The sequence below is a fragment of the Etheostoma cragini genome, unplaced genomic scaffold (genome assembly GCF_013103735.1).
Source record: "Etheostoma cragini isolate CJK2018 unplaced genomic scaffold, CSU_Ecrag_1.0 ScbMSFa_1485, whole genome shotgun sequence".
Lineage (NCBI taxonomy): Eukaryota > Metazoa > Chordata > Actinopteri > Perciformes > Percidae > Etheostoma > Etheostoma cragini.
The window spans coordinates 103,744-113,670 of NW_023265545.1; the positions used below are offsets into that span (position 1 = coordinate 103,744).

General features: G+C 42.5%; 1 protein-coding gene across 1 annotated transcript in view; it reads left to right on the plus strand.

The window, feature by feature from the left end:
- Positions 1-9,927, plus strand: part of LOC117939940 (piezo-type mechanosensitive ion channel component 2-like) — a 63,570-nt gene that overhangs the window by 51,190 nt on the left and 2,453 nt on the right. The window contains exons 49-52 of the mRNA XM_034865337.1: positions 5,263-5,355; positions 5,558-5,724; positions 8,662-8,778; positions 9,740-9,819. Coding sequence (XP_034721228.1) covers positions 5,263-5,355; positions 5,558-5,724; positions 8,662-8,778; positions 9,740-9,819 — 457 coding nt within the window. The remainder of the gene's footprint in view (positions 1-5,262; positions 5,356-5,557; positions 5,725-8,661; positions 8,779-9,739; positions 9,820-9,927) is intronic.

A 9,927-nucleotide genomic window follows, 5' to 3' on the forward strand; every position in this document is an offset into this window, starting at 1 on the left:
CAGTTCTGAAGGCAAAAGGGGGTCCAACCCGTTACTAGCATGGGGTACCTAATAAAGTGGCCGGTGAGTGTATGTATAGCACATTTCAGCAACAGGGCAATTCAAATTGCTTTACACAAAATCAGTTAAACAGATAAAACACAAGTACAAACAGTTAAAAATCATAAGCATTCAAAACCGATAAAACACATGAATAGACAGTTTAAAACAAAATAGAAACATTAGGACACATAAAACACAAGAATAAAAGTTTCAGTGCAGCATAGGAAATTTAAAGAAATGAGCATTAATTTAAAGAAAGGCAGCATCAAAAAGAAAGGTCGTCTGCCTTGATTTTAAAGAACTGAGAGTAGCAGCGGATCAACAGGTTTCTGGGAGTTTATTTCAGATATGAGGAGCATTGAAACTGAAAGCTGCTTCACCCTGTTTAGTTCTGACTTTGGGGACAGAAAGTAGACCTGTCCCAGATGATCAGAGAGGTCTGGGTGCTTCATAGTGTAGTAGCAGATCAGAAATGTATTTTGGACCTAAACCGTTAAGGGATTTATAAACTAGCAAAAGTACTTTGAAATCAATTCTTTGAGACACAGGAAGCCAGTGTAAATACTTCAGAACTGGAGTGATGTGATCCAGTCTCTTGGTCTGAGTGAAGACTCGAGCAGCAGCGTTCTGAATCAGCTGTAGCTGTCTGATTTTTTTTAGGGAGACCAGTAAAGACACCGTTACAGTAGTCAAGTCTACTGAAGATGAAAGCATGGACCAGTTTATCCAAGTCCTGTTGACACAGTTGGAGAGATGATCTAACATATTCTTTATATAACGTCCCAGTTAGAGAGATGATCTAACATATTCTTTATATAACGTCCCAGTTAGAGAGATGATCTAACATATTCTTTATATAACGTCCCAGTTAGAGAGATGATCTCACATATTCTTTATATAACGTCCCAGTTAGAGTGATGATCTAACATATTCTTTATATAACGTCCCAGTTAGAGAGATGATCTAACATATTCTTTATATAACGTCCCAGTTAGAGATGATCTAACATATTCTTTATATAACGTCCCAGTTAGAGATGATCTAACATATTCTTTATATAACGTCCCAGTTAGAGAGATGATCTAACATATTCTTTATATAACGTCCCAGTTAGAGTGATGATCTAACATATTTTTATAAAATTTCCACATCCTCTTCTAACCGTTACTTTTTGACCGAGTATCTTGTAGTTTGTCGTTGTTTACTGAAGAGAACGGAGACGCTCAGAGAGGAAAGAGAGGATCCAGTCTGCACCTGTACTGTTTACCTGACACACCTGTACTGTTTACCTGACACACCTGTACTGTTTACCTGACACACCTGGGGCATTTTGCACGAAAGTAGAATAAAGATATCCAGGATAAATGAAAAGCGCAGCTGGACATAGTGTGAAGCTATGGTGGAGGAGCCAGGTGGAGCTAACCAGGATGAATAGGTGGAGGTATGTCCAGCCAGGTGTAGATAACCAGGATGAACAGGTGGAGCTATGTCCAGCCAGGTGGAGATAACCAGGATGAACAGGTGGAGCTATGTCCAGCCAGGTGGAGATAACCAGGATGAACAGGTGGAGCTATGTCCAGCCAGGTGTAGATAACCAGGATGAACAGGAGGAGCTATGTCCAGCCAGGTGTAGATAGCCAGGATGAACAGGTGGAGCTATGTCCAGCCAGGTGGAGATACAGTGGTGTGAAAAAGTGTTTGCCCCCTTCCTCATTTCCTGTTCCTTTGCATGTTTGTCACACTTAAGTGTTTCGGAACATCAAACCAATTTAAACAATAGTCAAGGACAACACAAGTAAACCCAAAATGCAATTTGTAAATTAAGGTGTTTATTATTAAAGGTGAAAAAAAATCCAAACCATCATGGTCTTGTGTGAAAAAGTGATTGCCCCCCTTGTTAAAACATACTATAACTGTGGTTGTCCACACCTGAGTTCAATTTCTCTAGCCAGACCCAGGCCTGATTATTGCCACACCTGTTCACAATTAAGGCATCCCTTAAATAGGAGCTGCTTGATACAGTAAGGTTCACCAGAAGATCCTTAAAAGCTACACATCATGCCAAGACCCAAAGAAATTCGGGGACAATTGAGAAAGAAAGTAATTGAGATCTATCAGACTGGAAAGGGTTATAAAGCCATTTCCAAAGCTTTGGGAATCCAGCGAACCACAGTGAGAGCCATTATCCACAAATGGCGAAGACATGGAACAGTGGTGAACCTTCCCAGGAGTGGCCGGCCGCCCAAAATTACCCCAAGAAGGCAGCCACGACTCATCCAAGAGGTCACAAAAGACCCCACAACAACGTCCAAAGAACTGCAGGCCTCACTTGCCTCATTTAAGGTCAGCGTTCATGCCTCCACCATCAGGAAAAGACTGGGCAAAAATGGCCTGCATGGCAGAGTTCCAAGGAGAAAACCACTGCTGAGCAAAAAGAACATCAAAGCTCGTCTCAATTTCTCCACAACACATCTTGATGATCCCCAAGACTTTTGGGACAACATTCTGTGGACCGATGAGACAAAAGTGTAACTCTTTGGAAGGTGTGTGTCCAAGTATATCTGGCGTAGAAGGAACACTGCATTTCATAAAAAGAACATTATACCAACAGTAAAATATGGTGGTGGTAGTGTGATGGTCGGGGGCTGTTTTGCTGCTTCAGGAACTGGAAGACTTGCCGGGATAAAAGGAACTATGAATTCTGCTGTCTACCAAGAGATCCTGAAGAAGAATGTCCGACCATCTGTTCGTGTACTCAAGCTGAAACGAACTTGGGTTCTGCAGCAGGACAATGATCCTAAACACACCAGCAAGTCCACCACCGAATGGCTGAAGAAAAACAAAATGAAGACTTTGGAGTGGCCTAGCCAAAGTCCTGACGTAAATCCTATTGAGATGTTGTGGTATGACCTTAAAAAGGCCGTTCATGCTCGAAAACCCTCTAATGTAACTGAATTAGGACAATTCTGCAAAGATGAGTGGGCCATAATTCCTCCAGGAGGCTGTAAAAGCCTCATTGCACGTTATCGCAAATGCTTGGTTGCAGTGGTTGCTGCTAAGGGGGGCCCAACCAGTTATTAGGTTTAGGGGGCAATCACTTTTTCACACAGGGCCATGATGGTTTGGATTTTTTTCACCTTTACTAATAAACACCTTCATTTACAAATTGCATTTTGTGTTTACTTGTTTTGTCCATGACTATTGTTTAAATTGGTTTGATGTTCCGAAACACTTAAGTGTGACAAACATGCAAAGGAACAGGAAATGAGGAAGGGGGCAAACACTTTTTCACACCACTGTAGCTGGGATAAGTGCACGTTCACAGCTTTCTCAAATAGACCACGGTATCGATCCCAGATTTACTGATGCAGAGATGGAGACGATGCATGCGCCATATGTTTCACCCAATGAGCAGCAGCTTCTAATGGAAAGTAACAGGGAGGAAAAGATATAATATGGAAAGTAACGAGGAGGGGAAGAATATAATATGGAAAGTAATGAGGAGGGGAAGAATATAATATGGAAAGTAAAGAGGAGGGGAAGAATATAATATGGAAAGTAAAGAGGAGGGGAAGAATATAATATGGAAAGTAAAGAGGAGGGGAAGAATATAATATGGAAAGTAAAGAGGAGGTGAAGAATATAATATGGAAAGTAACGAGGAGGAGAAGAATATAATATGGAAAGTAACGAGGAGGGGAAGAATGTGCGAAAAGGGAAATACGGCTAAACAGAGAGAAAAAGCCCAACATAGCGGACCCGACTGAATGTGTATGGATGTTACAAAATCTACTCAGCCTATAGTCACTCCACATTTTTACAGAGTTGTAGGCTACACTGTTTTAATTGCTTTACATATGCTAGTTTCATGTTTCTGTTTTTATGTGATAAATGTGCCGTATTTACTGTAAAGTGTCTTTGACTAGCCTACCATGTAAAGCACTATATAAATAAAATGTATTATTAGTTAGCCTTTGCCTTAAAAGTGAGCAGAGGGAATAATGTTCCTCTTGGAATATACCCTAAGGACTTTAGGCTTCATTTCAAACGCTTATTCATAACGCAAGGACATGTTTTACAACCATATGCACAAATCTCTATAAGCTATATCTAATTCTTTGTACAATTAATTTTATACAGAACAATCAGAAAGGGACAACAACTAGAAAAAGAAGTAAGTGACTTCAATACACGCTGTGAGCATTTGTAAAACAATATTCATGGTTTATTCGACAAGACCGCACCAAAATAAAAAGATGAAGAAGCGTTGTGGTGTCTCCAGTGTGATGAATGATAACTCCACTACATACGTCCTGTATATAGACCACGTTATTGGCTCAGGGATGGGAGACTAATGAAGAAGGTTATGAAACCAATGTAAGCTATAATAAAAAAAACATTAGGCCCACATGTTAAGGAGTCACACAAACTGTCCTTTACTAGAGAAAGGCAAGCAACAAGAAAATGAATCATGAATGTATTGGTCTCTGACCAGTCTGCCATTATTATAATCTGGGAATATCGCTTCATTAAAATCGTCACACTTAATCTTCGGAGTGCGTCCTGTATAAACCTGAAGCTGAGACACTGGACGCTACGCTGCTCATCTCTACTTTTACAGAGAGAGTTCACTGACGAGAGCAGCAGGTCTGCCGGTAGGCAGCGGCCAGCGGCCGCCGGGCAGCGGCCCAGTGCCCAGAAATCGTACCGTGCCACCAGGAAAAGTCCCACTCCGCATCAGGGTGCCAGTGCAACCATGTCTAACATCTAAACAGCTGTAGTCGGGTTTAAATCCAACTCGTGACAACAATAGTGACAAGAAGCTAATGCATGTTAATAAAAATAAAGCAGAACACATGCAACGGAATAACTGGTAAACACGTTTACACGCTGTTAGCCCGGCTGTTAGCCTGCTCTGAACCAGGCTAGCCACAAAGAATACATCTCCATGGTTACTTGGCTGGGTTTAAGTCAATCTCGTTTTGTGCAACCGAGTCAAAGCTAAATTCATCCAGGATAACTTGAATATCCCAGCTTAATCCCTTATCCTGGTTTCGTGCAACAGGCCCCTGTACTGTTTTCTGACACACCTGTTTACCTGACACACCTGTTCTGTTTACCTGACACACCTGTTTACCTTACACAGAGAGTAAGGGTTATCTACAGTACATTCTGTATGTACCTATGTAGTACTTTTATAACTGAGCTGCTGTTTTACAGCCCATCTTCACCATGAGTGCGCAACAGAATCAGCTGAGAGATCTGACGGAGGAAGACTTCACTTTCTTCACCAGCTCCTACAGCTACACTCCCGTAAGTACTACACAGTACTACTGCAGTACTCACATTACTACACACACACTACTCACACTACTACTCACACACTGATCACATTACTACACACACACTACTCACACTACTACTCACACACTGATCACAGTACTACCGCAGTATTCCTCCCAGACTACTTCCAGTACTGATGCTGGAGTTTGTAGTTTTATTCTGTATTTCCCAGAGTGCCTTGCAGTTCCTGGAGGCCTATGGCCCAGAGGATGTGACAGTGGCCGAGCTGCAGGGCAGCAGTAACTCCCTCTGGACCATCAGTCCTCCCAGCAGGAAGTACCTGAGCCAGGTGCTGGACCTGGATCACTTCCCGCTGACGCTGTCCTGGACTGTGCAGAGGTCAGAAATTTTACAGTGTATCTATACAGTATATACTGTATATTTACACACATTACTTTGCAAACATGTTGAGGCCATGAATGAACAGAAGTGAAATTTAAATTGAAAACCGCATCAGTTCTTGTCGGTCCACCTGCATGCAGATTTTTTGGAGGAACTTGGCTGGTGGGGTCTTTGTGGCTGGCTGGAGCTAGTCCTTAATGATCTTGGCTGTATGTTTTGGGTTGTTGTCCTGCTGCAGGATGAATCTGGGGCCAATCATACACCTCCCTGATGGTGTTGCATGATGTTAAGTATCTGCCTATATTAAATCTGGGGCAAATTATACGCCTCCTTGATGGTGTTGCATGATGGGTAAGTATCTGCAATCCATTTTCCTGCACCCAGTTCCAATGTTGGTGCATTTTTGAGTTGCTAGGTGTTGTTTTCCATGTCGGGTGGCTGGCTTTTTGGCTTTTCCATAGAGACAGTAGAGGATCTGGAACCAGTCATGACCGGATTTCCCTGCTGGATATCTTCTGGTTTTAAAGGAGAATTACCTTGATGTGGTTTTCATCTGCTGTGTTAAGTTTCCTGGGCCGATCACTGCCTCTATTCAATTCAGTTACATTTTATTTATAGTAAGAAATCATAATAGGAGGTATCTCTAGGCACGTTACAGATAGAGTAGATCTAGACAACACTCTAGAATTTATAGATAGAGCAGGTCTAGTACTAGATACTGCAGTGTGTAGTAGGGTATAGCAGGATACTGCAGAGTTTAGCAGGGTATAGCAGTGCGTAGCAGGATACTGCAGAGTGTAGCAGGGTGTAGCAGGGCGTGGACCATGATCAGAGCAACAGCTGCAACCATGATTTAGGTGCCACCCTAATACAAGGAACACATGCTAGCTGAAAGAACACAAGGACTCTGGGCAATAGCTTTCCCAGAGCTAAGTTAGTAACAGACATTCTGAGACATGGAGGCACACAGAGGGAAAGAGAGGACAGAGGAGCTCAGTGGGTCACAGGAAGTCCCCCAGTGGTTTACAACTGTAACAGCATAACTAAGAGCTGGTGCAAGTTACTCCTGGGCCAGTTCTACAAGGGTCGGTAGATGAGTCTGACGACTGTGAAGACAAGCAGAGAAGAGAAGGGGTGCCGTGTCTTTAGCTGTACACCCTCCCCTGCTGGTCTTGGCGAATGCTGCAACTCCTCACTAACTATAAGCTTTATCGAAGAGGAGAGTTTTGAGTTTACTCTTAAATGTGGTGACAGTGTCTGCCTCCTGGACCCAGAATGGGAGCTGGTCTACAGGAGAGGAGCCTGATAGCTAAAGGCTCTGGTCTCTGGACCCAGATGGGGAGCTGATCCCACAGGGGAGGAGCCTGATAGCTGAAGGCTCTGGTCCCCGAACACAGACTGGGAGCTGGTCCACATTAGAGAAGCCTGATAGCTGAAGGCTCTGGCTCCCATTCTACTTTTACAGACTCTAGGAACCACAACTAGCTCTGAATTCTGGGAGCAGTTCTGTTGTGGTACAAAAAGGAACTTTATGCTCTTTAAGATAAGACTTAAGAAGACTTAAGACTAATAAGACTCCACCATTTAGAGCTTTCTAGGTCAGGAGAAGGATTTAAAATCCAATCCTGGATTTTAGTAGCCTAGAAATCTAGATGTACTCTAGCGGCTGCAATTTGCATCTAGGGTATATCTAGAAACTGGAAAAACCAAATTCTGGTCAGGCCAATCATGTCATGTGTCAGTGGGTGGGCGTAACAGGAGGATGGCAGAGGTGCAACGGTCCAGCTACATGAAAACAGAGAAGATCGCACCAACTCCCTGAAGACCTGGAGTTGTCTGCAATCTTCAACATTGCCCGTTTCTTTTTGCTTTTTCAAAAGAGCTTGATCAGCACTAGTCTCCAGTCTGCTTTTTCTGGGAGAGACCGGGCTGGTGCAGTATTGATACCTCTTGTGTTTTTGCTGTGCGTATGATCCGTGACCTGATGCGGTCTTGATACCAGAGTCTAACGGTTCCTGGAGAGACCGTGCTTGTGCAGTATTAATACCTTGTGTTTTTGTGCTGTGCGTACGACCTGTGACATGATGCGGTTTTGGTACCAGAGTCTGGCGGTTCCTGCTCCACAGCTTTCCTTGTTTCCCTTAATGACGAATGTCATTGAATGTGAAATGAATGGTCATTAGCACCTGTTGGGTAGAATCTCGTTATATAGTTATAGTAATATAATAGTATTGTAATAGTAATATAATAGTAATATAATAGTTTTGTAATATTAAAATAATAGTATTGTAATAGTAATATAATAGTTTGGCTTGATCCTACACCTGACTCGAATCCTACAGCACTCCTGTGCAAGGGTGCCTGTGAGAATGGGTGCTGTTTGGAAGACGAGGGGTAGTAATATCAAATATGAATTTGATTTAGATGGTCCTTTTCTTTGCTGATCTGAATAATGCTGTGTGTGTTTCAAGGAACTTTAATGCTGTGTGTGTTATAAGGAATTTTAATGCTGTGTGTGTTTCAAGGAACTTTAATGCTGTGTGTGTTATAAGGAACTTTAATGCTGTGTGTGTTACAAGGAACTTTAATGCTGTGTGTATTTCAAGGGACCTTAATGCTGTGTGTGTTTTAAGGAACTCTAATGCTGTGTGTGTGTTTTAAGGAACTTTAATGCTGTGTGTGTTTTAAGGAACTTTAATGCTGTGTGTGTTTTAAGGAACTTTAATGCTGTGTTTGTTTTAAGGAACTTTAATTCTGTGTGTGTTTTAAGGAACTTTAATGCTGTGTGTGTTTTAAGGAACTTTTATGCTGTGTGTGTTTTAAGGAACTCTAATGATGTGTGTGTTTTAAGGAACTTCAATGCTATGTGTGTTTTAAGGAACTCTATTGCTGTGTGTGTTTTAAGGAACTTTAATGTCGTGTGTGTGTTTTAAGGAACTTGAGTCTGGGGGCAAAGGCGGAACTTGCATCAGGTAAACATGTGACCTACCTGGACGATCAGACTCGCCTGGAGCTGATTCAGCTGCTGAACGGAACCAGGACACGTCCTGTGTGAGTGCAGGGGGGGACTATAGACAGAGGGGTTAAATTCAATATAACTTTATTTACAGGGTTCTGTTATCTCAGGACACTTTCCAGATAGAGTAGGTCCAGACCGATTTTTATAATTTACAAGAGTGGCGAGGCAAACCTACCAGTAGCAGACAGACCTCGCATGTTACGCATGTTTGTTGTTGTGAGGGTCATGTTGTTCAATTCAATTTTATTTTTTCAGCGCTAAATAACAAAAACAGTTATCTCATTGCACTTTTCATAAAGAGCAGGCCTAGACCGGACTCTGGGATGTCATTTATCTCCCAGGTCTTTCAAAAAGAGCAGGTCTAGACCGGACTCTGGGATGTTATTTATCTCCCAGGTCTTTCCATAAAGAGCAGGTCTAGACCGGACTCTGGGATGTTATTTATCTCCCAGGTCTTTCCACAAAGAGCAGGTCTAGACCAGACTCTGGGATGTTATTTACAGAAACCCAACAATTCCCACCAAGAGCAAGCACTAGGTCACAGAGACAAGGAAAAACTTGCTTTAAGAGGTGGAAACCTGGAGCAGAACATGACTCAGGGTGGGGGCGGCATCTGCCGTGACTGGTTGGGGATGAGAGAGCAAGACAGATAGAGAGAGAGACAGACAGACATATATAGAGACAGACAGACAGACAGACAGAGAAGAGACAGAGAGACAGACATAAAAGACAGAGAGAGACCGACAGACAGAGAAGAGGGAGAGAGACAGACAGACAGAGAAGAGACAGTGAGACAGACAGAAAAAAGACAGTGAGACAGACAGACAGAGAAGAGAGAGAGACATGGAGAATTGTAGCAGAGGGTGTGGAGCAGGAACATGGAGGCAGCCAGTGACTCCAACCACAGATCAAGACTCCACAGATCCAGAGCCAAGTTCACCACTCAGGTCGAAATGTGTTAAGTGTGTTGTGTGTCTGTGTGTGTGTTTTCAGGGTCATACAGGAAGTGTTTCCATGTTTTATTCGAGCTCCCAGCGACTCCAACGCTAAACCCATCGAACAGCTTTATGCAGGTTTTTATATGTACACACATTCATCTTTAAAAAGCAGCTGTTTGTTTTCAATGTTACAACATTTTTTTACACTTACACAATAACAATAAGAAATATATATATATATAT